At 38.2% G+C, this 27,399-nt stretch overlaps 1 protein-coding gene across 1 annotated transcript in view; it reads right to left on the bottom strand.

Moving 5' to 3' along the window:
- The window catches only part of zc3h3 (zinc finger CCCH-type containing 3), an 89,013-nt gene that overhangs the window by 15,272 nt on the left and 46,342 nt on the right, over positions 1-27,399 (bottom strand). The window contains exons 6-11 of the mRNA XM_036561800.1: positions 25,264-25,402; positions 9,633-9,778; positions 6,302-6,377; positions 5,478-5,636; positions 5,049-5,118; positions 1,001-1,132 (exon numbers count right to left, since the gene is read on the bottom strand). Of these exons, the coding sequence (XP_036417693.1) occupies positions 1,001-1,132; positions 5,049-5,118; positions 5,478-5,636; positions 6,302-6,377; positions 9,633-9,778; positions 25,264-25,402 (722 nt within the window). The remainder of the gene's footprint in view (positions 1-1,000; positions 1,133-5,048; positions 5,119-5,477; positions 5,637-6,301; positions 6,378-9,632; positions 9,779-25,263; positions 25,403-27,399) is intronic.

Here is a 27,399-nt window from a genome sequence, read left to right as displayed (position 1 = left end):
CAAACTATTTATGCTTTATGTGAGCAATATAACCCCCATAACCTGCTGGAATCATATTAGTTTGTATTAAATTAAAATTTAATCATTTTTCATTCATTTCAAATTAGGCACAAAGATTAATAAATGGTGATGTAAACACAATAAAACAAGTAAATACAAAAACAGGGACACAATATTTCATCCTAAACTGTCTGTGAAAATATAAATAATTAAAATGAAATATTTAAATACAAGATATTTTCTGCCAATATCATAACAGACACTAAATAATAATTTTGCTAAATATTATTATTGTTGTTGTTTTATTGGTGCTGATATAATAACAATGATAATAATAATAATAATAATAAGAATAATAATAATACCACCACCCTTGGGCCCCTTGTAGCTCAGGGGCCCTAAGCGACTGTTTATACTGTTGATTTTTGCTATAAGGGGGAGCTGGACTGAAGGCGTATGACAGGAGCTGCTGGGCTGGCAGATGGAAGGGTCATGTGGTCATCTCGAGTTTACACCCTCAATTTGTCCGTCATTCAAAGACTCCATGGAGACCTAACCCTAACCCATGCGACCCTGATGAGGGCTTAAGGTCAGCATCCTTAACCTTACATAAACCTTTGCTTTAGGACTACAGTATAAAACTAATATAGTTCTTAATACAGACAAATAAGACTGTAATAAAGCATTAACAGAAAACAGCTAACAACTCCAGTGGTTATATATCATAATACAGTGTAAAATGTAGCAAAATGTTATCAATACAGCAATTATATAATCAAATGCTGCAATATACAAGCAACAAACTGTACAAAAGCATAGAAGCAAGCTAAACACCACCCTTTTTCAGTGTACAACGCACTAAACTCTAATGGGGTTTAACCCATTCCATAATAGGCACCGTTTAAGCCAGTGTGTATGTGTGTTTGTGTAAAACGAGCACTTGTGCGAATGCGAGCGTGTTGAGAGTTGGACATGCTGCAGTGTTGAGTGAGTGGGTTACCTTCTCTCCCTGAGGACAGTAGCCTCTGATGAAGTCTTGACACACTGCTGCTTTGCGAGATACATAGACATGGCTATAGGGGCAGCTACTGTTGTTACAAATTCCCTTCAAGAAGTATGAACATACAGGCATCTGAAGAGAGAGACAAGAATATTAAGAGATTACTTTGTGGCTGCTCCAAAAATAGAATTAAATGATATGTTGTGGTTATTAAATATGTGTATTTAAAGGAACAGTTTGGTGCAACATAAAATTTTCACAATTCTCACATTATCTCAAAAATGTAGTCTACCAACCAAGCCAAGTTTGCATCTTCAAATTTCCTACAAGGCACATTTATAATTGAAGCACTTCACTTAAGATGAGCATCTAAAAGTAGACTATCATACTCAAGCTACTCAAACACTCTACCACCCCACAGGAAAAACAGTCAACATCACATCACACAATTTGTTACAGGAATGAATTGGATTCCTTCTAACAACAGTGCAAAACCTGGTAGACCACCAAAAGTGTAACCATGAGTAGTTTTCATCTAAACAGCTTTTATCTTTGAGAGAGAGGAGAAAATCTTGCTCCACTCAATCGTCAGATCTGAAAAAAATCAGCTATTTCTGTCCATCCTTCCAATGTGAGGAGACAACACTATGAGTCTGAAAGGATGTGAGACTATCAAGAAGCTGTTACTGAGAAAAGAAACAAAAAAAATGGGTGTCAGAACAATGGACTAGCCACCCCAGAGTCAAGACCCCAAGCCCTAACATCACTAAATGTGTTTGGGATTACTTGGATTCCTTGGACATGAGAAGCAGCCAGCTTCTAAGGGAGCGTGGAAAAACATCCCTGCACATTTCTTTGAAAAAAGTCCCCTTAAAGAAAGCTGTAATAAATGCAAAGGGTGGACCAGGGTCATTATAGTTAAATAAAACCATTATTAAACAAAAACTAGAAGTGAAATACGGTGCTTGTTAACTGTAATAAAAATGACAGTTTTCAAAACATGAAAACTAAATCAACATAAAAAAAAATACTGAGACAAAACCTTCAGTGTTCGTTTTTTTCAGTGCATGGGAGTTTAGAATTGGATCCTCTCAGAGTTCGGCTATCTTTCATGAAAGCTGGAGCAGAGCTCAGTTCATTTTTATTTTATTCTATACTTTCACATGAATACCTACCATCACAGCATTCATCATAATACTAAAACTAAAACTGAAACTAAATAAAAACTAAACTAAAACTATTACTTTGCAGAAAATAAAAGCAAAACTAAAACTATTAACACCCCCTTAAAACAAACTGAAACTAAACTGAAATCAAAAAACAAAATATAAAACTAAATAAAACTAAAAACTAATAGAGGTTTCAAAAATATAATAACCCAGGGATGGACACACTAAATACTTAAAAAGGTCGTATTATATTTAGTTGTTGAGGATTCTGAATCATGAAATAGACGTTTTCCGTTTTTTTCTGATGCTGAAAAACTTATAACTTGTACTTAATGACCGTTTTAACTAGAGATTAAATGAAAAAGGACTGTCTCTGATTTTTGCTCAGCGCCATACATCAATCATTCTCAGAAACCACATAACCACAAAGTTTATCTCAGATTACTTAACGGTACAGCTTAAAGCAAGCTTATGATGATTTAGGTATGTAGTTTGCACAATGCTAATTAGCAGGGTAAAGGTTCCTACTCCTTGTTAGCTACATCAGGCTCACAGCTCTAGTCCAAAAGCAAAGAAGGAAACTTCAGACTCCAAACACGTGTTGGCAGATCAGCTACAATTGGGGTGGAGGGAAATCTGATAACTTTGATTTTTCACCAAACTATTCCTTTAATATTCTGATTTATTGCCCTGTCAGTATAGCAAATCTGAAAGTTTAAGTCACAACGCGCCAGTAAGAGGCTACAAAGATGTTCAGCTAATACGCAAGTCTACAACCAGCCTTTGTTACTCTGTCACCACTTCTTTGGGATACCAGAGGGTGCAGGATGTGACTGCTGCAGGAAGATTGCAGTTGGGGCATTTGCAAGCATGTCTGTAACATATAATACATGCCTGCTATAGAGCCCACTTCAAGCGCTTCTCAAAATATGTATTATCGAATATTGGGTACATGCATTCACATTTATAATCTGTATGTATAATCTTATGTACATGTGTCAATGACATAGTTATGCATGCAGTTTGCAGACCCTAACTTTGTGAATATTATCTGCATGCATGAATAATCGTAATGTGACTATGCGTGCATGTGCGTGATTGAGTGTTCTTTAGGCTTGAAATAGAACATAGGGGGTTTAGATGCTGTATAGTGGGGGGGGCGGGGTTGAGAGAAGAGGGAGGGGAAACTGGAGCCTCCTTAAGTGGAATCTCATCTCGATGGGGGTCATATCATTTCTGTCTAATTAACTGCTACAGAAATATTTACCCAAGCAGGGGCTTGTACGGTGCCCATGATGTGTTTATGTGCAGGGGAGGGGCCTGGGCAGTCTGCAGACTTGGGGAGGGGGTCTTGTTTCAGGCATTACATGGGGTGTTGGGAGATGTACAGGACTGGTTTCAGTTTCAGGCACAAACTCAAGCCATGCTTCATGGAATATACACGTGAAATAAGGAGTAGGGTTAAATTCAGTTGGAGAGCGAGGGGAGGGAGGAAGGGGGTTACGATGGTGGACAGGTGGGGCCCACAAGGAGGTGGCATTGCTCCTTTAAGACAAGCAGGCAGCTGGCCTCTCAGCGCTTGGCGGGGGAGACCATGACGACTGTCACAGGTGCAGCGGGTGCGAGAGCGAGAGTGAGCATTAGTGTAGCGAGAGAAGGGGGGGGTGCGCCACTGGACGCAACATGAGCAAAAGTCTAAACAAGTGCTTGTGTGTGTGTGTGGATTCTTAAGGAAAGTGAAGAGTCTCAGTGGGAGAGCTATTTTCTACCAGACAAACAACAAGGAAGACAGGTGTCCACCCCTCAGCAAGTGAAGGAAGTCTTAGGGGAAATCTTCGGATTGTGGCCTAAGCCAGAATGCAAACTTTATTCTTGTATTTGAAAAGCAGCCACTCTCTCCCTTGGACTTCCTCCCGGAGTTAAAGCTATATGTGATGTCATGAGCTTGATGAGCTTGGTCTTTATGTATACACCAGGGACATAGCTACAGTGGGGTCTGTGGGTTTAACATTCATAAAGTGGGAGGCCTGGCTTCTAACTAGTGCTTATTATTAGTGCCATTATTAATGCCATAATGCGACACCAAAACTGACATAGACATACAGACGACATACAGGCTTGCAGAATTTTAATTTCTGAGGTGGAATGTGTCAAGAATTTTCTCCAGGGCATGTAACAATGAGGACAGACCTCCATAACAAGCTATGGAATTAAAACCCATGTCCATAAAAGATGAAGACAGTGTCTGTGCACATGCCCAGATGTGTGTTTGTGTCAGGAAAGGAACATCTTGTTTCTGGGCCTAGACTAACATGACACTCCCAAGTCACACTTTGCCCTCAATACTGATCCTCCCCCCTTGTCTCCACGGCTCCCACCACCAAGGTGACGGCTGCCAAGTATGCGACATGGGAACCTGATGGGCCAATCTTATAGATAGATCATAATACACCATCATAAGCTGAGATCAGAAGTTCATAATCTGCCAGAAGATCTTAAATTATCACCCGGCAGGCGAGCATGTACTGACCTTAACCTGACTCCAGTGCCACAGGCCACTCACTGCTTTTTCTTGTAAACTTGCAGAGCACAGGTTAGCAGCTACAGTCTGCACATGATATGTGCATGTTTAAGTGCATAATTATGTTCCATTATAATTTCAGTGATACATGGACCCTCGTCCCTACGTGAACTGGAATTGCAGCAGTCTTTACTACAAGCAAGATGCTTTACTACGAACATCTTGGCCTTGGACACGCTATTTTATTTACCTCCAACATCCAGATTTCTTTCTTTTTTTCTAGGCATGGAAGAAACAGAGGAGGTGCCTCAATGTTTTTGATATCAAGCCATCCCTAAGGTAGTGAATGATGACCCACCTTTTCTTTGGACACCTTGTGTGAGAAAGGACATGTCCCATCTGTCTGCTTACATGTGCCTCTGAGAAACCTGTAGGTCAATCATTAGATTTGACACACTGTTCAGCTAATTCCAAAGCACTTCATAACAGCATACACAAAGAGATATTTAAGATTATACTACAGTAAGATATCAAATAAATATAAGAACACTAGTCAATTAATGCAAAAATAAAAAATATTATTCTTTACATTAAATATCACAAAAACACAAATAGTCAAACAGGCACTAAAAGGAAAGGATAATAAAAATAGACCATAAAAAAAAACCAAAACAAAAACAAAGAAGACAAATAGATAAGGAAAAAAAATAAAATTAAAAAGCAACACTAGTTTTAAAATCTGTATGCAATATCTGTGTATGTACATGTGTTCATATATAATAAGTACCTGGTGCAAACAGCCACCTTATCAGGATCATGGATGTAGGGGCAGGCGTTGCCACGGTTACACTTGCCAAAGCGGTTGTAGTACATGCAGTACTGTTTGGCGTGTTGCTTCTTCTGCCGAGCTTGCCGGATGATGGCCAGACTTCTCTGCACCGCCCGACTGAAGAAAGGAATATTGACAGGTTGAAGGAGTAACATATGACCTTAATCTAGTTTATTACATTCACAAATCATATAAAATACATATTTTTTTATCTTAACACATGTTCAAGGCTGTATTGACTAGAGACATGAACCAGGGTCCCATGAAAACCTAAGGGTGAGTAAGAACTGCTATTTTAATGTGTATATTGTTGAATGGATATATATATAGTCTATTGTTACAAGCTTGACATTGTCACAATAGCAGAAACCTTTTTGGTGCTATATAAAACCATTTAACATAAAGGTTCTATGTAAAACCTCATACAGCACATTTTTCATTAATCTAAAGAACTATTTCTCCATGCGAAGAACCATTTAAGCATGAAATAGTTCTGCCCAGAACTAATGTGTCTTAATAGAATGATGGCCTTTACTAAAGAACCATCTTTTTCAAGTGTGTACCAGACTGACAATAGACAGAAAACTGGTCCTTGAGATAAACCCCTCATTTCTCCTATAACTGAACTAACGAGTCTCTGATTGTTAGTCGGACGTCCTCAGCACTGACCTACCCACCTTAGAACTTACCGTATGCCCATTTGGTACAGTTAAAACCTTTAGGTACTTTAGGGAATATCTGGGATTTTAGTTAGGTAGCGTATTTTCACTTTACAAACTCACCTGGCCACATGCCGCATGTTGGACGTCCTCACTATATTGCTGGGAGAAGACACTTCGTGTGAACTGAACCACTTTCCTGAATTTTGGAAAAAATTAGTGTTAATTTATTTGTCATTTAAAATGGAGTGCTATTACACATGCATAAAATCTAAAAATGTCAAATGAAGTCAAGCACAAATAAGTTCCACCCCCTTCCTCTTACACCTGTCTAATCTGTACACAACTACATAGATTTATTTATAAGCCTTGTAAAATAAATCTCCTGTGATTGCAGTCCATGGTATTGGCCGCCGCCTGAACTCGTGAAAGTGGAACTATGACAAGGTATCACACTGTTTATTTATATGCCAGGGCAAATCAGTACGCAGCCAAACATGAGCGTTACAGAAAGAGAGGGATGAATAAACACGATGTACGCTATGTATGGTGCTGATGGGTGAGAGGCAGCGATATGGGGAAAGAGAAGAGGGGTATGTAAGGACTGGGTGTGTCAGTGAAGTGTGAGAGTGAGAGAGATTGTGTGTGGTGCAAGGACTGTGTGGTCAGTCTCGGTATGACGTTTCATACTGTCTGGGCATGTGCGTGTGTGTGTTCTTAGGAACTCATCACAGGACAAGTGCTGCTCTTTAATACAGCTAGCAGTTCTGACTTGGGCTACATGGTTTAATCTCAAGCGCCCAGTAAATCTCCCTCCCTCTCTGCCTGTGTCACACACACATACTGGGGGCAGTGACAGATGACAGCTTTATTATTTCAGATGGCGACCTGTGCAGCCTTTCTGCTCTCTCTCTTACTGGCCACAAGCAACAGTGCAGCGTTCGCAAGAGGAAAAACAACACAAACAAAAAAAACTCTTATGATTCTCAAACTTGCATATCACACTGTTTCTTTCAAACATAATGGGGAAATGTACTTATTATTATCATTATCAATCAAATACTAGTTTTATAGCCAATAACTACAATTCACAATTTGGCACTGCTCTCATTCTTTAAAAACTTCACTGAAATGGATAGTTTTATGAATAATACCATGACACTGATTTAGAGGGATTTCCCAAGCTGATCAGAGCTGATCCAGGCATATTTTAATGGATCAGGTTTAGACTCTTTTTGTGTTCTATTTATACTAATATCTTGGAGGTGCTATTGGACATTATCCACAATGTGTTGCAATGAGGCATGTTTCATTAGTTAACAAAATGATCTAAATGTCTGCAGTGTAGAATTATTTTAAAGTGGGAAAACTTCTAATATGTGCAATCCCATTGTTTTGACTGTTTGAACTAACATTCTTTCATGTACACATGGCAGAGGTGGGTCCTGATGCTCTACATTAATTATTAATTCTTCTTTTTTAGTCATTTTTAAAATAAACTCAATCTGAAGTAAAGACACTTGTGAATTTAAGTGCTCCCATGTGAGTCAATTTTATAAAGGCAGGAACAATTTAACTCTTCTCGCACTAATGTTTATATGAGTGTGTTAGTTGGTTGGTACATTATATGCTTATTCTTGCTCAATGGTCAGTAGTATTGTTAAGATTCGGTTTCTGCCTGCGAATTTCATTTTGAAACTAACGCACACATGTATAAGTGTGGGGATCTGCATATGCATGTTTATCCAGTGAAGTAACTCACTAACTCTTATTCCTCTTAGTAATTATTTGGACGACTGTTTTTAGTTCAACTTAGTACTTCTTATTTCACAGTAACAATACTTGTACCTGAGAACAATTTTTGGCTACTCTTCCCACCTCTGAACATGGGCACATAAAATGTGAGCACACAGCCGTTACACTTCAAGTCTGTTTTCACTTCTGGATTTGACACAGCTGAATTTGTCACAGCAGGGAAAATATCACAGACGGCGTTTACAAATGAGAACATAAAGGATTTACTCATTTTTATGTCCTCAGGTATTTTACCTACTTTTTTGTCGAGATGTCGTTCTTTGGTGAAGCAGTTTTTATTTACAAAGAAGAACAAGGCTGACAAAAGCTACAAGCTTTTCTTTGAGAATTACCTGCATGACTACAAAGGTAAGAATCTCATAACAAGTGACCGGATGAGATCAGCTAAACATAAGCTGTCTAACATTTACTAGAATACAGTCAAAGTTGTGTAAGCTTGGAGTAAAGTTAACACGGTCAGTTATCTCATTACAGTGTCGTACAGTGTCCAGTGCTGTAAATGACCTGATTTTAGTCAGTGTTCCTATGTAAGCCAATAACTATGACATTGTTTAGACTTTGAGTCAGTCTTTATACAGCAAGATGACTAACATTTACTATACAGCAGCATCAAAACATACCAATCAACTGCCACATCTAACCCTGCAACCAGTCCAAACCATTCATTTCATATACATAAAGTTAGTCACCATTAGCTAAGTTAACACCATCAATGTTATTTTATTTATAGATAATGTCACAAAATCCCCCCCCCCATTCACAGAAAAAGTTTTATCTTCTTTGAATCTGTATTGCTTGCCATCCAGTGCCGAAGGAACAGGCATCAGCAGCCTACATTTAATATAGACATTGTCATGCTTGCTCCTTTCTGAAAATGAAAAAATGCTCTACCAGATGAATTATATCTTTAATGGAAAAATGAGATAAATACCTTAATGAGGACATAAAAATAAGTGAGTGGTCTACTTCTCTGCCACTGCTGCAATGTTTTCCCTACTTGACAACTTTCACTGTGTCGAATTATGGAAGTGTAAAAAGGGTCCACTGACTGACAGTAACAATGCATTTTAAACTGAGAGGTTACTGTGCATGTGCTAGGAATTGAAATTCACAACTTAATCATAGCACTATAAAAACTGAACTGATTTAAGGATTTAACTGTAGAATCTTGAACTAACTGGTAGATATATAATTAGGGTGGTGAATCAAATAGGAACTATAAGCCTATTAAACACACTAAAAAGAAAATAATCAGTTCAGAATGTCACATTATGCACAGATTATAAATTTAGTGATTTTACTGCAGCAGTGGCATATCTTTCCAAAATTGTGTGGCTATATTAGTTATGAAAATACAAATATTGGAATGGAATTGTCTGTTACTCAGCATTAAAGTATTTGGATCAGATGGGGGTGCAAAAAAACTAGATCAGAGCATCCCTAAAGCTATATGTTGTTTTAGGTATATTAGTTGTATTGTTTTGGTTTTGTGTAAATTGTATATGTATTATATGTAAAATGCAAAAATTATTTGTTTATGGCCTCCGGCAAGGTGTTCGACTAAAAAAGGCCTAAAGAATTCCATATCGGTGCATCTCTAATGCAAACACAAACATACAAAACTCACACAGCATTTTACCTGATCTGACAGATGATGTGTTGGTAGTATGTGTGCGAGAAAGCTTATTGGCAGAGACTCTGTAGAGGGCCCCACCTATCCATCGCATGCTCCGCCCCCTCCACTGTCTATCTGGGGGCGTCCGGAGACGACTCTGTAAGAGAATCCTGCAAAAGACATTATAATGAAATAAGTGAATAAACAGGTGACATTTGCCGATGGGATCAATGGTAGGAGAATACTACACCACCCCCACCAGTTAATAAACAAATAAATAAAACGTTCTTCTCTCTGCCCACACAGTGTTGCGCTCCTCCATTCTTACATCTCCCAGGCCCTTCGTTCTCTGCCTCCTTCCCCACCGCCCCCCTTTCTTTTTCTCCCTCTCTCTCTCTCTCTGGCTCCTGTGTCACAGCACTCTGGTAAATTGCTCCTCTAATGGAAGGGACGGCAGGGTGGAAATGGAGAGAATTGAAAAGAGGAGGAAATCATTGAGATAATTGCCAGGGCAGGAGGCCAGAGCAGGGAGATTGCCCTCCAAACCCCTCACACACATGCACACTTTTACTCCACCTCTCCTGCTTCCTCCTTCACTCTCGCCATTTCTCTCACACGCTGCTCATACACAGACACTCTAATCTCTAGTCTCTCTCACTAATGATCCGGTGCAAGGCCATGTTCAATATCAATATACAGATAACACAATCAACATCTTCACAGTACAGTGTAAATATATATTTTTTTATTTTCTTCAAACTTAAGTACATTAAAGTAACTGTGAGGTGCCTTTTGTTGTGATCGTTGGCGGTAGATATCAAAACATACCTGCCAACAACCAGCTGTTTTTTAACAGACAAGCTTGCAATTATTGATACCTGTTCAGAAACTGACAATTAAGACTGTTTTTAATGGCAGGACTGATGTATATGCTCCAAAAAATCACCTATTACTCCATGCTTCTGACTATGTCCTTCCCTCAACAGCTCTTCAATCAGAGTGTCACTGTGTTAGAGAGAACGTTTATGTGTTGGTGGGTTAGAGGAGAGGTTGTGAGAGCATGTGTGAGAGGAAAAAAGAGAAGGAGAAACAGAGAGGGAGCAAGTAAAAAAGCTAAAGAGAGCTGGTATCCACTCTATATTAGGAGACATGAACTCTGCTCCAAGCGTTTCGAATCCATCTAAACCCCCAACAGCAAATTACACCCAACATCAATCTGAACCCAATACAGGAGCCTTTACTACACAATCTATTGCCATGGCCAAGCCCAACGCCCCCAACACACACACTCACAGACACACTAGCAACATGGACCTCACATAGAAACTCAACAAAAATGTAATAAAGTTTAAATAAATGCACATACACTGTTCTCAAAAATTATTGGCACTCTAGGTCAAAATTAGCAAAATGTCTATGGAAAAAACATTTCACTTTTCTGCTTAAATGATAATCTAAAATGTATCAAAAGGGAAAAAAAAACCTATAAAAAAATTATTGGCACCCTAAAAATAATCAATTATCAGACAAAAAAGGTTGTTGGGCTTCATAAATCAGCGAATGGCCATTGAAAAGTAGCTTTGCATGTGAAAATCTCAGAAAAAGCAAAACAATTAAGGAGTTTCAAACAACTTGAGCTGTAGTAAACCTGTCTGAAACTGGATAAACATGTATCAGGACCCCAGACATAGAGAGAAGGAATGGTTTGAGAACCAAACTTTCTCCAGGAATCACAAATGGACAATTCTACAACTAGGATGCATCTGAGGTCACCAAAACCAGTTATGGCAACAAAGTCTGTGGGTTCAGCAACACGCATGCAATCTCCAAAGGCAAACACTGGCGGCTGAATGGGTCATACTGAAGAGCTCAGTGACTTTCTTTGTGGCACATACAACGTCACGGTTCCAACAAGTCATCAAATTTCTGCCCTACTACAGTGGCACCAGTTTAGAGGGACTAATGAATAATGATCCAAAGTACCTGAATCAACACAAAATGGTTCACTGAATCAAGATTTTGCAGTAGTCATCCAAGTTCCCCGAGCTGAAGCTCAGTGAAAATTTGGGCAGAGGAAAAGAGTAGTGTCCAAAAGTAAGGACAAAGGACTCAAAGATCTGGAGAGATTTTCTATGGAGGAAAAGTCTCAGATCTCTTTAGATATTTTCTCCCTAGTTATCCTGTACTAAAAGAAAATACTAGGACAGTTACAATTTCACATAATCACCTGACTGCAATTTTTTGAGCTGAATGCCAGTATTTATTTATTGAGACATACAATGAGGTTTATGAAAACAAAAGAAATTCTAACTGGTGCTATAACAGCTTTAGAGGGCAGCAGTGTGTAATGTTTGTTTATTTGAGCTCGAGCTGTGTCTGTTGTCAATTAGGAGCTATTACGTATCGACAGCTAGGAAGCAAGATAGCTAGACAGACAATGTGGTCATTTTAGGCTTGTACTTTAAGTACTGCATGCCATAAACAACAAACACAATCAAATTGTTAATCATAATTATTTATATGGCAATTAATCATCTGCAAAAATTTCGAGACCATGACAAGCCAAGAAAATTGCAGTTATCTTAGCAAAAGTAATGTGCACAAGATACTGTATAAAAGATTGGCAATAATGTGGCAATAATTGTGATATGTTTTAGGACCTAAAAAATAATAATAATTAATTGTTCTAGCTTTAAAAGTATTACCTCATTGTATGGTTATTCTTCTCATATATTTTCACTATATCATCATGCTCATAACCAGCAAAGCCATTTTTTGCTCATTTTTACAAAGGCTGCCAATAATTCTGGGAGACACTCCATTTGTGCCTTAAAACATATAGGCAGAGGTACAAAAGGCCACGGTAATCTTTGTGGGTAGTGTTTTTGCTTCCTTTCAGCTGTACGATTGCACACCTGACATGGCTCATAACTTAGACTGGCTCACACTAGCTAAGTGACTACAGCCACGGGAGCCATAATGAGGGATAATGGGAGAACAGTTGCTGCCCCCACAGAGGCTTTAGCAGGACACCCTCGAGCCAAAGAGCCATAATGGAGACTAATGTAGCCATGACATAGGCATGGAACATGGACAGCAGTTAACCTTTCACAGAAAGGAGTCACTGTGTGTGAGGAAGTCACTGTGTGTGTGTGTGTAAAATATATATGGAGGAAAGAGACAGATAGGAATATGGCCTCACCACAAATACAGTGTTGTGGCTCTGTATTGTTTTTGTCACTTAAATGTATTTTTCCACATTGGTTCACACAACAGCACACATATCTTGACCCCTGCACCAGAAATATTGTGACATTTGGGGGTGTGGATGTGGGTGTGGGCAGGACACATCACACTATCACATGCATCATCTGAATGGGGTAGGGGAATCATTTTAATGGGACACACGCTAATGTAATGGCAGTGCTGGAGCTGGAGGTGATTTAGAGTGGAAGGGGTGTGACCCCGGTCTTGTGAGGCTGCGATCTAAAGAGGTTTTACGGCCTGCTCTCAACCACTCAGGAGAGTCAGAAAGAGGCAAAGTGCACAAAGAAGGGAAAAAGTACTACAGGTATGGAGTATTAATTAGAGTTTGACTGATATGAAAACTGCATCGTCTATACTGCTACTAATTATAAGGAGCTAAAAATTCAGATAACGGATAATATAGACTGACAATTTTAGATGAAAATAAGGGTTGTCAAATGATTACATATATACCGTACAGTCCATCACAATCAATCACATTCATATTATTTGCTCAAATCTGACCCTAAAGAACTAATTTTCTATTTAAAAAACAGCCCATTTTGTTACAGCTATATGAGTGGACTGTAGCCCTCTCACTCTCTTTTGTTTACAAAAATCTGGATTAGTTACCTGATGGACTACAACTACCACAAACTCCAGAATTTAACCTGCTTCGCGGCTCAAATGACTGCGTTGAGGAGAGGGCTTGGGTAGCAGGGAAATGTTCTATATTGCGCACATCACACAGTTAGAACTGCTCACAAATAATTGCCTCAGAATGTCTGATTACAACCTTCATGTGTACTTGGACTCAACTAAATACTTAAAAATAAAGAAATATCAGTCTATCACATTTGTGTGACTGACATGGGGAGAAGGAAGGTTTGAGAGCCAAAACTTTCTCCAGGGATCACAAATGGACAATTCTAGAACTTGGCTGCATCTGAGGACACCAAAACCAGTTATGCAATAAAGTGGGTTCAGCTACACCCATTTAATCTCCAAAGGCAAGTACTGGCAGTTGAATAGGTCGTACTGAAGAGCTCAGTGACTTTCATTGTGGCACTGACATTGGAAAAACTTTTCTATTTAAAAACCAGCCCCATTTGTTATAGCTATATAAATGGATTGTTGCCCTCTTGCACTCTTTTGTTTACAAAAATCTGGATTTGTTCTCTAGTGTTACCTGATGGACTACAACTACCACAAATTTTAGAATTTAACCTTCATCGTGGCTCAAACAACTGTGTTGAGGAGAGGGCTTGGGTAGCAGGGAAATGTTGTTCATTATTGCACATCATACAGTTACAACATCTCACAAATAACTGACTGAATGACTGATTACAACCTCCATGTGTACTTGGACTCAACAAAGTATTTGAATAAAGATCTATTGGTCTATTGCACGTGTGTAACTGATTTCTTTTGCATTCGCACAGGATTTCCACTTCCCTTCGTCAGGCTCTAGTATTAGCTTCGGTGCCCATCTTTTTAAAAAGCACAACTCCCACAGATACAAAATGCTAAGATGATGCTATGTAAGTGTATTAGATATTTTTGCAAACTATCTTTAAGAGTAAAAATACATTAGCGCATTTGTTCGTGTAAATCATACTGCCAAAATAAAAGCTATTATAGCAAACTATCACTCCCAGTAGACACAAATCTCTCATTCAGCTGCTACCTGGCACATTCAGGGGGCACAATAAGCAAATAATCAGCAAGACTGAATGGTTTACACCTGCGTCCCCCAAAAAAGACATCCATCTTGTTCCATGTTTTAAAAATTATTCATTTAAATCTGAGCTACTTTACTCCCTTCCAAAACTGCTGTGGGCAGGCAATGAATGTGCGAGCTGCCCAGAGTAGAAACAAGCGTTCATACTTCACCACTTGCACAGCTTGAGGCGTCTACAAAACAGTTTTGCGCTGCTGTGAACTTACTGGTTCATAAAGGAAGTTAAAGGAAAGCTAGATGCTATATGTGTTTCACACAGCTCACACTACCAATCAGCATGTATGCTCGAGTTGAACAAGCGGTGCTTTGTTGCTTGAGCGTGTATGTGAGGGCGTGTGCCGCGGTGCGTTTCGACCGTGGGATGAGCACAGATGAAGGAGAGAGCGAATCAGCACTCCGGCAGAGTGATTAACGATGTGACTTTTGTTTTGGTGACGGCGAAGAATTCGCAAGCCACACGGGCATTCACAATAATGCTTGTCTGACCTATCTGTTTGCAGAGAAAGCATTAGTAAGCTCATCCTGAGGAAAGGAAAAAAAGAGTTACCCTTGAAATGAGCTAGCTAGCTTCATTTAGCTAATTTCTGTTGTTTCAATGGCTCTTTGCTTTAAGCAAACTAGGTAATGGAGGAATCAAGAGCTATCAATGTGCTAAAGACTATTAAAGGAGCAGTATTATTTTGTAAAGAGGCAGGTGGGACTCATTTGAAATTAGCTTCAATGAGGAAACATACTGGAGGGAAGCACAGAGAGCAAATTGATGCAAAGTGGAATGAGGAGACAACGAAGAAGAGAAAGAGGATGTTTAAGAAGAGGTGATAAGGTTTAAATATATCAACTATATCATTCTATTTCATTCTCTGTGTCATCAGTTCTTTAAAACATGTATAGCTCTTATATCATCCCTGTCATAAAACCTCAAAACTACATTATTTTTCCTACACTATTTCAAATTGCTAGTGACCCTTTACATTGCATGAACACCTCATGACAAACAGATGAAGCTGAAATTAACTAAAAACTATTAAAACACCTTAAAGTTTAGAACTTTTTTTCCTTCTGCTGTAAAGTTCCAGTTTCGTAGATACAAGTTTTTGTTATGATAGTAGCAAAGTGTTGCACAATTCCTTGGTGTCATATAAAATTGTTACACAAACATACAGTACTGTAAAAAAGTCAGAGACCACCTTTCGTTTATTTAAATACGCATTATGTAAGTTTAAGCATTAAGTAGAAGCTATTAATTTTTCAGCATCAGGAAAAAATGAAAAAAAAAAAACAAAAAAAAACAAAACATATTTAATAGAAAATTGCATAAGAGCCACAATAACTCAGAATATCATTTTTTTCAGTATTTACTGTGTCTTTTGCTATTATAGCTATCGTTCTTTTTCAGGACTTGCTTTCAGCTTTTCAAAGTAATCTGCAGGGCTATTTTTCCACACCTCCGAAGTTGGTTGCATTTTCTGCTTCTAATGATGCAAGCAATCCCACACACTTTCAACGATCTTGAGGTCTGGCCTCTGAGGTGGTCAGTCCATTTTTTTGAGCACCCAGAAGCATCATTTTCCTCTTGTTGGGCTACTTCCTTTTCCCAGTAACAGCTTTTTGACAGCTACACATTATTTCAGACTCATAGTGTTGAGTTGTCGTCTCACAGTGGAAGAATGGACAGAAACACCTGTGCATTTTTTTCAGATCTGACCCAAGAGTAGAGCTAGATTTTCTCCTCTCTTTTGAAGATGAAAGCTTTTGAACAACAATTTGGAAATTCCTGTTTTTTCCCTCACTTGTTTTTCTTTGACTTTCCTCTTCCTTATTTAAGTGAGTTACTATTTAGTTACAAGATTCTACTCAACCTCCTCACACTGGAAAAAGTGGCTTGTCAGATCTACCTAAAAAATTACTTATGCGGTAACAAGTAAATTAACTAGTTTTATTCAATCTAAATGAATACTTTGAATGAATGATTCTTTCAATCAATGTAGTTTTTTAAGTTGAATAAAACTAGTTCAATTGCTTGTTACCGCATGAAGTAATTTTTTTAGGTAGATCTGACAAGCCATTTTTTACAGTGCAGAAATATTCTGAAAAAATAATTACATGTACTTACTGGCTGATTTGACTGGAAATTAAATAAATGAAGGGTGGTCTCTAACTTTTGCACACGACTGCATATTCTGCTCATACTACAATGTTGTTCAGGCAATTCTACATTTCTGTGTTAGCGTGTAATCTAACTTCCAAAAAGCACTTTTCAGGAGCCATGTCCTTACTCTCCACTTCCTTCTGAAGATGTGATGACTGGGATGGAGAGAAGGAGAAAAGTGAGCAACGCTGGGTTTATTACCGACTCTCTCCCACATCCTGTACTGATCAATACTAGAGCACTAAACCTGATGAAGGCCACGCCAGCCGCCTGACCCACACTCTGCACATGACTGTGCGTGTTAAGAATGTGTTGGAGTAAGTAAGCATATGTGTGTAGCTTTCTCCAGTCCCGGAGTCCAAGTGAACATTGGACCTAGTGTATATATGTGCATTTTGGATACAACAACACTAAAAACCAGAGTGTCCAGAATTAAAGAAAGAATCAATTCTTTCTGTCACAAATTAATCTGAAAATATTGTTTCTTGTCTAAGAATTGAGCTATGAAATCCTGCCAGGAAGGGCAATGAGTTACAAACTAGGGCTGCACATTTAATGACTGCAGTGCTGATGCCTCAGAAGGCTGTGATTAGCAAATGAGCCTTCTAACCAATCAAAATTGTTTGTTGCTTTGCACTATTAGCTAGAGATGTGCATTCTGACTAATTTTGATATTCAAGTACTCATAAGAGTTCATGAACAGATATCTGACCAATCAAAGGGAAGCAAAAACACACAAAAAGAGGCAAAAAAAAACAATTCAGTACTGTAGACTTCCTTTTTTAGGTGACAGCACTGGTGTTGCACATGTTTTATCATTCAAAAACAGCTGAGGCACCCTGGTATGATTTCAGATTGGATGAGTAATAGAGGCAACCTCTTCAGTAAGCTAATGAGCTAAAGGAGCTAACAAGTATCACACCTTGTACACAAGACATCTAATTACAGTCACAGATTAGCATTTCTGTGAGTGTTTAGATTAATCAAAGTAACCATGTAATCCAAGAAAAGTAAATTATCTTGGTCAAAATAACAAAATCTATTCTTCAACCCTCTCAACCACCAAAAAGAAAAAAAAAATTGAAGTTACATGCCAATTTTTGCTGTGTACATTATGATTTTTTTCAAGATTTTTGAATAATTCCATCAATGAGATGTAAGCAAAGTTATTCAGAGCGGTTTGATGTGTAATGATGCACTGTGGAGAAACCTATCAGAGAGATGATTTCATTACAGTGATGGTGACAGGAACCAGAGGTGGCAATGTGTTTGCCAATGTTATGTAACAGGGTTCAAGCACAGTGTTACAGATTCACCCATTCATTTCAGAAACTACCTCTGTCCGTTAAAAACAACTCTAAAATGGTAACTTAACAGTAGAAGCAAAAACATGTTTAACTTTAAATGTAACTTAACGTAACAAGTTTTTATTCTAAATCATTTTGGACCTTTTCTATTGGTCTATTTGTCATATGAACTTTCGATACAGCATAAACAACAACTAGCATTTTCAAATTATGAAAAAAAAACACACACAAAACGGACAAAAATGGAGAGAGAAAGTTTTGTTTCACAAGGTTTGTTTTGGATATGTTTCCAAAACATAACGCAAACGCAATATAATCTCAATATAATCACAATAATGATATTTTGTCTATATTGTGCAGCCATGAAAAAGTCAGAGATGGAAAGATGGAATAGTAATTGGATAGACATGAGCACCACAGAAAGAAAGATGAAAGAAAGAGAGAGGGAGAGAGAGAGAGAGAGAGAGAGAGAGAGACAGAGTGAAAGAGTGAGAGAATAAGAGAGAGACAGAGTGTATGTGTGTGTGAGGGGGGAAAAAGAATGAGGGGAGGGGCTCTGAATGTATGTGCACGCGTGTGCTTGCGTAATTTATGCCTGAGCGTCCATGCTTTATGGCTTTCTTAATTCAACTCCTGCTACTATTAATGTAGTTAATGTTGAGATTATATCTATTTTCTGGTGGTGGCTGGCGATTTACGAGGGCCATTCCTCCCCCACCCAGTCGCCCTAAACACTCAATCACCCAGTGCAGGCCAGCGCGCACTGCTGACTGCACACTCCCACTCTACCCAACACACACCGGGTCACTGCACTGAGGTCTCAGTCCCCATGTGTGAACGTGTCTGTGGTAATAGGGGAATGGGCTGGGAATGACTCGAGTACCGGCTGGTAAACTACCTGTCTGAGTCAATTACTTTCTACAATATACAGAAATATGAGATCCAAAAATGACTAATTAGATATCTGCGTTTTATAAGATGTGCAGCTTGACTGCTGCATGCATGGACACCGAAATGCCAGAAATCTTCACACCAGATAAAGAACATTCATGTACTAAGCAGGGACACTCCCTCAGCTGTTCTCCTTCTCATTTCTCTTACTCTTGTAATATTTCACGCAGCGTCACAGTGGTTCAAATTGAAAATCCCTTGATGAATCAATATTTATTGCAGGGAGCTAAATGAATAGTGATAAGTCACCAGAGCTCAATGCTCAGTCCGGAGACAAGCACACTGTCTCACAAAATCTGAATTAAACAAATGAAGCACTGTGCATGCCGGTGTCGACATGCACACACTCCTTTTCATCTATAGACAAATGTATTTGATTTGAACTGAACTGAAATGCAAGCAGAATCTTCATGGATTTGCTAAATAGCCATGATTAACTGAAACACACTCATACAGGGGGGTCCAAAAGTCTGAAACCACATTGAAAATCTGTGATTTTTTTCCCACTTAAACCTGAAAATAAAACAACAGAAAGTTTCAGAATTGTAAAAAATTTAAAACAAACAGAAGTTCTCACAAGTAAAATCAAGAAGAAATTCAAGATGCTGCAAAAGCAAATCTGTGACATTTGTGGGTCAGATTTTATTTTGTCTAATTTCTTCAGTTTAGGGGAAGATCACGTTCAGACAGCTCTCGAGTGCACGATGCCATTAAAGCAAAAGGGAGACTCACCAAATATTAAGAAATTCTGAGATTCATGTAAATATTTCAAAGGTTCTACTTTTTAACTGAAATTGTTATGTTGATAATATCAACTAAAATGAAAAGTGATCAGCATCTTAATCTACCCAGATCTAGAATTTGGGTGAAACCGGTGTTAATCATCTGCAGCCAAAACACAGACAATCTGCATATAATGAAAACAAGGATGGGCAGTGACAGAATACCTGTATAGGCATCACATAATCAGAATACAAAAAAGGTCATTCAGATTATAGGCACATTACACTTTTAGAAAAGATGGTTCTTCAAGGGTTCTTTAGTAAAAAATGGTTTTATATGGAACCATGAACTCTCAAAGAACCTTTTGCATGAATAAAAGGTTCTTTGCATCATGAAAAGGTTCTTCAGATGGAGGTAGAATGTAGAACAAGCTTGACACTGCAACAATAGCAGAACCTTTTTGGTGCTATATAGAACCTTTTCAAAAAAGTTCTATACAGAACCATCTTAAGCATGTTCTACATCCATCTGCAGAACTTTTTTATGATGCAAAGAACCTTTTAATCATGCAAAGGGTTATTTGAAACTTTATGGTTTTATAGAACCATTTTCTTTACCAAAAAAACACGTTAAGAACTATTAGACTGTAGAAAAGCTAACTAGATCACTAGCAGGATTACGTTAAAACCACTCGGTACACACAACACTTTTTCAGATTTCAGGTTGGGTCCCAGCAAATTCTACTTTTAACAAATTTCATGTATGGTGATGCATCTCCAAGTGAAGTTGATCACGGTAATGAAAATGAGACAATTGCAGTATACAATCATTTGGCCTAGACGTCAATGGTTAGCGCTGTAAAGGCAGGACTAGGTAGAGCTTTAACCACTGTAGTGTGCAGTAAATTAACCAGGTAGTTAAATGCAAGGTCAGCAGCTGCATGTTGTATTAAAAATTACATTTTTCCTTTGTTTGCGTAAGTTTCAGTGAAGTAGGCTGTTGGCTAGTTGTTTCTTTATTATTACAACAATTTCTCTGGAACATACTGCTTCTGAGCTAGCCCCCCTCTAAACTGAAATTCTGGCTATGCCATTGGCATAGTTTCGGCAATTATGTCACCTATATAATTTTGTTTCATGAAACAAACCAGTTTTCCTGTTTCGGCTAATTTATAGATTTAAAAATTTTACTATGACTTAAAAAAGACATAAAAAGACAGTAAATCCAAAAGTAATGAAAAGTAAGATTATATTACTTTAATATAGTAATCCTTTGGATTAGGTTACATGTTATTTAACATGTATTCTGTACTGGAATACATTTTTCAAGTAACCCTCCCAACTGTGAAAGAAAAGATGTATATTTTTGGACTTGCAGCAAGTACTACAAGCACAACAAAAGTTTTTTTGTGGTGGCTCATTTGTTTGCGTCAAGCACAGATTAAAACTTCTATGCTAAAGAGTAAGGCCAAAACGCCTCCCTTTCCAATAATTATATCCATTAATATATGTGCTCTAATAATGTTGTACTACAGAGAATTCTAATAGTCAATGAATTACAGAAAATCAAAATTTGTACATTCAGTGTCTTTGGCAGCAAACACATTTTCACATGTTCAATTGCTTGAAGAAAAACAGAAGAAAGTGAAGGAAACTGTTTTTTTGTCCTCCAAAAAAATCAGACATTTTCTTTATTATTATTTTGTCTGATCTGTGTTGCAAGTTCATGACAAACAATGCAACTCCAATAAGTGAGTTGGATTCATTATCCCACACAGTGTAAGCTAAAGATACTAAAGCTCAGACAAGATAAACTTCCTATTTTTTAGTCTGTAAAATGGTGTATGTACCAAAAACACTGACCATGTTTTTGGACTGTGACAGACTTTAAATAGACTTTCGACAGACGTTCAAGGCTGTGCATGTATCACTACTACTGTAAAAAATGCAGCCCACTCTTTAAAACAGCTCTGAGTGCTATGAAAAAGCTGTTGTTGTCATAATGAAGTTTAATCACTACCATCAACTCCAGTTTTACTGATAAAGTCTGTTCTTTAACATCTAACAACACACACTGCCTTAAAGAACAGTTTCCAACAGAGCTCTAACACATGATTTCAGTAAAGTTAGCAGGGTAATGGCAGATCCACAAAGCCATCTTACAGCACTCTCGCAAAGAAAGAAGAGAGGCTAGTGAAAGAAAGAAGAGAGATGAGAGCAGGAGTGTGTAAAAGAGAAAAGGGTAGAGCTGAGCGTTTCATTTAGTGTGGCAGTGCTCTTAACATGTAATGCATGACACAGCCTCTCTTTTCTACATGAGCGAGTCTGAGAGGTGGTGTGTGGGAATTTACTATGGAAGATAATCTTTTCTCTGTAGATAACACTCGGGGTAAAATATTTACACCCATATGGATGAGTGATTCATTTACACCATTAAGCAAATGTGATTTTCCATAGACACCAAGCAGACTAGAGCTTATAAACTGCAATCACCCAGGATTCACCCCTCCAACCTCTTACTCTCTTTCAACAGAAAGGCTTCCTATCTTTAATTATGTCTTAACAAATCTCAATAATTCATTCTCACTTTTTTGTGCCACCAAACCTCCGTCCAGTTCATAAATATACTGCATCCTCAAAAATAAAGGCTGATGATATAGAGCCTTTACATTATATGGAGGGTTCTTCTAAAAAGGGCTCTTCACTTTCGCATATCTCATTCACCACTGCTCACAAGCTGAGTTAGGAGGGGAAAAAATAGCTGTCAAGTAAGTTGCCTTAGAATTTTAAGATGATCTGTCGTTCAGTTCTTACAGTGTAGAACAGGGTATTCAACTCAGCTCACTCAGTTCAACTCATGCGTTAATTGCCAGGTTTAGTGGGAGCTGTTCAGCTGGGCCTCCAGTAGGAACAGAATACATGTGTACAACCACTTTTGGTCCTAAAATAACCTTTCAGTGTACAGTTAAAAGAACAATTTTTCAAATAAAATGTTCAAGCCTACTAAACTCTTTTAAAGTGAATACAATTTACAATTCATTTTTTACACTGCATGCCATCATTAAAATGTGTTTTACCATTGATTTACATAAATATTTGTAAATGCAACATCAGACTACCATTTGATTTACTACGGTTTCACAGAGGATCGCAAGCTAAATAGTTTAGGTTGAAATTCTACTCCAGACTAAAAAAATCTCTAATTTGTGAAACTGTAACACAGACTGCTCATGCATATTGTGGTCACATTACCACATATTTCTGACTGCTGATAATGATAAAGTAAGCCTCATAACAACACACTTAAGACACTAACACACATGTTTGCCTGGTTTTGAAAATCCATGCAAAAGTTTTCAGTATTTACTTCAGTAAATACTCACATGTAATCCACATCTAATCAGCTGCCCTTCCAATAACTCATATATCATTTTTTTCTCCAGTCCTCACACATTTTGTATGACCCTGGCCTATAAACTTAGCCTTGTGCACCAGTTTCATACCATAAAAATGTATAGTGGGGCTTTAAATGACCACAGAAGAAGGGCAGAGTGTCAATTAGTTAAAGTGAACAAATGCTAATTTATAAAAAACAGAGAAAAAACACAACAGCACTGCCCCATTTCTGTTTACTCCAAACTCTCTTTTCTCGCATGTCCACTCTCAATTATCTAAAGCCTTTTTTACGGACTGCATTAATGGTTTTATAAACTCATCTCTAGCAGACAGTGGCCATTAAAAGCTATCATTTAAAAGCCACATTTCGGTGCCTACTCATGTGTTCCCATGTGGGCATGGACTATATTATAGCAACATGTTTATGGTCTGAGTAATAGATTACCATGATGAACAGCACCTTCCTCCTGTCATAATATTATTGGTGATGAGGTGCTTATATCTCGTAGTGTTATTAGGGCCAGCCAGTTAGTTAGTGTTTTATTATGGTGCTTCTGAGGGACTGTTAAAAACGCAATGTGTCAACAGAGAGGCTTTAATCAGGCCTGTAATTGGTTGTGGTGGGCTAAGATTGTGTGTGGGCTGGAGGGCACCCAATCACACATACACACATACACACACACAAATACAAACTTCTTTTATGATGGAACCAGACTCACTGAATATAATGCTGTTGAAAACCTCTGAACAAATATGAGATGTGGTAAGTCTGCAGACAGTCCACAACCGATTTAAAATACAAGTAACAAACCAATATGATGACAGGCTGATAAGATTGCCTGATATAAAGGTTACACTGGTTACACAGCTTTTTATATGTTGTAATGAAGTCAAGACTCTAACATCATTCAAACTTTTTTGGAAATTCAAATGGTTTTATGCCCTTAACCATCTATAACAATCTTCACACAGGCTGCCTAGCTGGCAGTAACCAATTGTTCATAGCTGTTCGCAACACAGGTAACTAGTAAGCTGAAATAGGTAAACTTTAAATGCACCTGAGCCTAACCATGAGGATAACATTATTGCTAAAAGCTCCACCCACTTTGTGAGTTTGCGAGATTACTCAATTATAAGGCTAAAAAATGATGGAAAGGTGTTAATAAGGAGTGTTTAATTCAGACACATGCTATCCTCATCAGCTGGAGATGGTGATGTTTTCTTTTCACTCCTGAAGTTGAAAAGGTTTCGGATTAAACTCTGTCGAAGACCACAGTCACAGCTCAATGTCAAAATTATGAACGGGCAGAATTATACTGGCTCTAAAGTAAGCTAAACTTTATTTGGGTTACTGTATTTGCTAAAAATCATTTTAGTATGATTAAACAGGACTGTACAGTGCTCACATTTGCGATTAAAAGCATTCTGTGTAAAGATCAATTTTACTGCCCTCGTATTCATGCCATCATTTTTACTCTGCCATTAAAGTTTGCTAAAAGACCTCATGTATAAAGATGATGCATCCTCCTCTGCATCTGATGTTGCTCTGATTAGCACTGGCCTATCTGAAGGAGCAGCTTTCTTAGCTCAAACCTCCTACTTTTTGGACATGAACATTTGTTGCCTTAACATCCAGTTGCTAAAAGATTTCCTGGTTTGAATAAACATCTAGAAAGTATTTTTTTATTTAAATTGGCTCACATTCATATCGTCAGCTCTCAAACACGTCTCCACTGAACATCCTGTTAAGCCAGTTTACATTTGAATAATAAAATGCTGTCAGAGGTACTGCTCTGCACACATTTTCAGAATTTTTCTTTGTGCTAATAAACTTTTTAATCTGTTAGCACAAGTGCTACAGATACCACAAGGTAGCATGAACTGAGAGATTGGAGAACAAGACAACAGCAACTAAGGGAGGCAGTCAACTGAAACTTAAATAATATCTGACAAGTGAATCAGTCAGTAAAGCACTGCTTTTGAAAGCACAGTAGTTTGATTCATTCATATTCATATTTGTCCATATAAAATTATATCAACCAGTATTACTGCTTATTTGAATTTTTAGCTCATAAAAATGAATATTATGACAAACATGTTCATATCAACTGGCCCTAACTTGAGTATGTGTATGTATATGTACCTGGCTGATTGGATTCTCTTGACTCTGTAGGACAGGGCAGAGTTGTGCTGCTGGAATTGTGCTCTCCGCGTGTCAATCTTGTAGCGGGTTTTGATGACCTTCAGAGATGCTGGACTCCGTACTGAAGAACATGAAGAGCCTACGGAAGAACAGACAAATGACAGAAGGATATTAATGACTGCCACGTCACATCACCAATCAATGGTGACCAACCACCTCATGCAAATTTTGGCTTCTATAACTCTTCCTTGTCATGTGGATTGCTAAAACCTCAATCTCTGAGCATTTAACTATAGGGAGTTTGACCTGGATTTGTTACAGGGGCATACTTATTCAGCACTGGTGCTTTTCTTTCGGTTTTATGGAAAAGTTAGTTTCATCAAAAGGTATTTGTCGCTCACAGTTGGCAATAAGAACCACATGTGGTTCTGGGACACCATGTGGTATCAGAGTGTTTCTTTATACATTATCTTTACGCCCCCTGATGTTCATGGAACAACGGAACATCAGTACCAAATTCTTCCAAGGTTTCACGGTAATGGGCACCAGTATGAGTCAGTCAGTGCTTCTAATGCCGTGAAATTCAGTAGCTCTGCGCACTCACACACACGGACCGCAGACTCGCTCATCCACTGACAAACTCCCTTTCACTGGCAGGTGCGCTCCTTAATAAGCTGCACATGTAAAAATGAAGGAATAACAAAGGCTGAATTTTTATCAGCCTAATAAATCATATCCTCTGTCTCTCTTGCACCCCCCACCCCCTTCTCTTCCTCTCCTTTCTCTTTAGGTCTCATTCGTTATATCATTTCACAAATCCATCAGAGGAGAGACGGAGGGAGAGAGCAGAGGGAGAGAATAAGTGTGGCTTTTATTTATTTCTTTATTTCTTCATTTATCCATCATGCTGCTTTATGAGTGGCTGGGCGGAGGTGACATGCGTGCATGCAGGCTGAGTAAAAGATGGACTCTGCATGGCGGCTTTTCGCTCGCTGCCTTTTCACGCCAACGCTAAAAACCCCAAAGATTTATTCCCACCAAATACCATTTAGCATGTTAGACAAGTCAGCGGGAGAATGGAATTACTTACAGAACTTAAGAAATCCTGAAAAGGTTATTCAACAACACAGGAAAGAAGCCTTTAGCTATACTTCAATTTTTCCCCCCAAAAGTCTTACAATGCCATAATTATCTAATATCCAGTTCATAAGCAATGCTCGTCATCACAGAGTGGAGCAGATTGGTTTTAGGACAGCCATGTAATCATCGTACTGCTCCATTACAGCACGGAGTAAAATGTTTTGAAGAAACATAACTACTTTTCTACTTTTCCCTCCATCGCACGCACACGCTCACACATACGTCTCTGCTCCTCACTCCTCTCAGAGTCCCTGACAACACTTTATCTTTCTAATGAGTGCAGACAGAAAAGGAAGAGGCTGAAAAGAAGGAAAGAAGAGTAGAAACACTAGAAGGGAGGAATAAAGAAAAAAACGACAGGGAACTGGAGACTGATTGATTATCAATATCGATTTACTAATATATCAGACAATCGATAAACGGAGCCTGTGTCGATATATCAACTAATGTTTCTGTATAGGCACTCAATGACCATTAAAGCTGGTCAACTGCCGACCACTGGCTACAGTCAACAGCAGCTGAAATAACTTGGTCGATGTCAAGATAATGAGCTACTGTTAGTACATTCCTCACTGCAATTAAGAAACTGATCTACATAAAAACATACAGTTTCCTTAGTCCTTTAATTCAGTTTGCTTTTGCTTATTGTGCCATGTATAGCATTGGTTGTCCAGGTCATCATCCAGAGAAACAAGTAGAAAAGTTTGAGACTGAGCTTAATAATGCATCTTTTACTTTAGGTCCACATTTATGTCAGAATTGATTTTTATGTGATTACTTTCCAGCTTTACATATTTACAGCTTATAACTTCAACATGAATAGGTGAGTTAAAGCACTGTAAGCTGGACAGGAAGATAAATGTAAATGTGTTGGTTTTGTGACATCAACAAAAATCATCAATTCAAAATAGGCTTCCACAGATAAATAACAAGGACTGTGAAGTGAATTCTAAGTTTTGAAATGTTAACAATATTTACGTACTACATCTAAGAACT

The sequence above is a fragment of the Colossoma macropomum genome, unplaced genomic scaffold, assembly GCF_904425465.1.
Source record: "Colossoma macropomum unplaced genomic scaffold, Colossoma_macropomum, whole genome shotgun sequence".
NCBI lineage: Eukaryota > Metazoa > Chordata > Actinopteri > Characiformes > Serrasalmidae > Colossoma > Colossoma macropomum.
The sequence above is the reverse complement of the archived record's forward strand: the minus strand, read 5'-3'. Positions and strand labels throughout refer to the sequence as shown.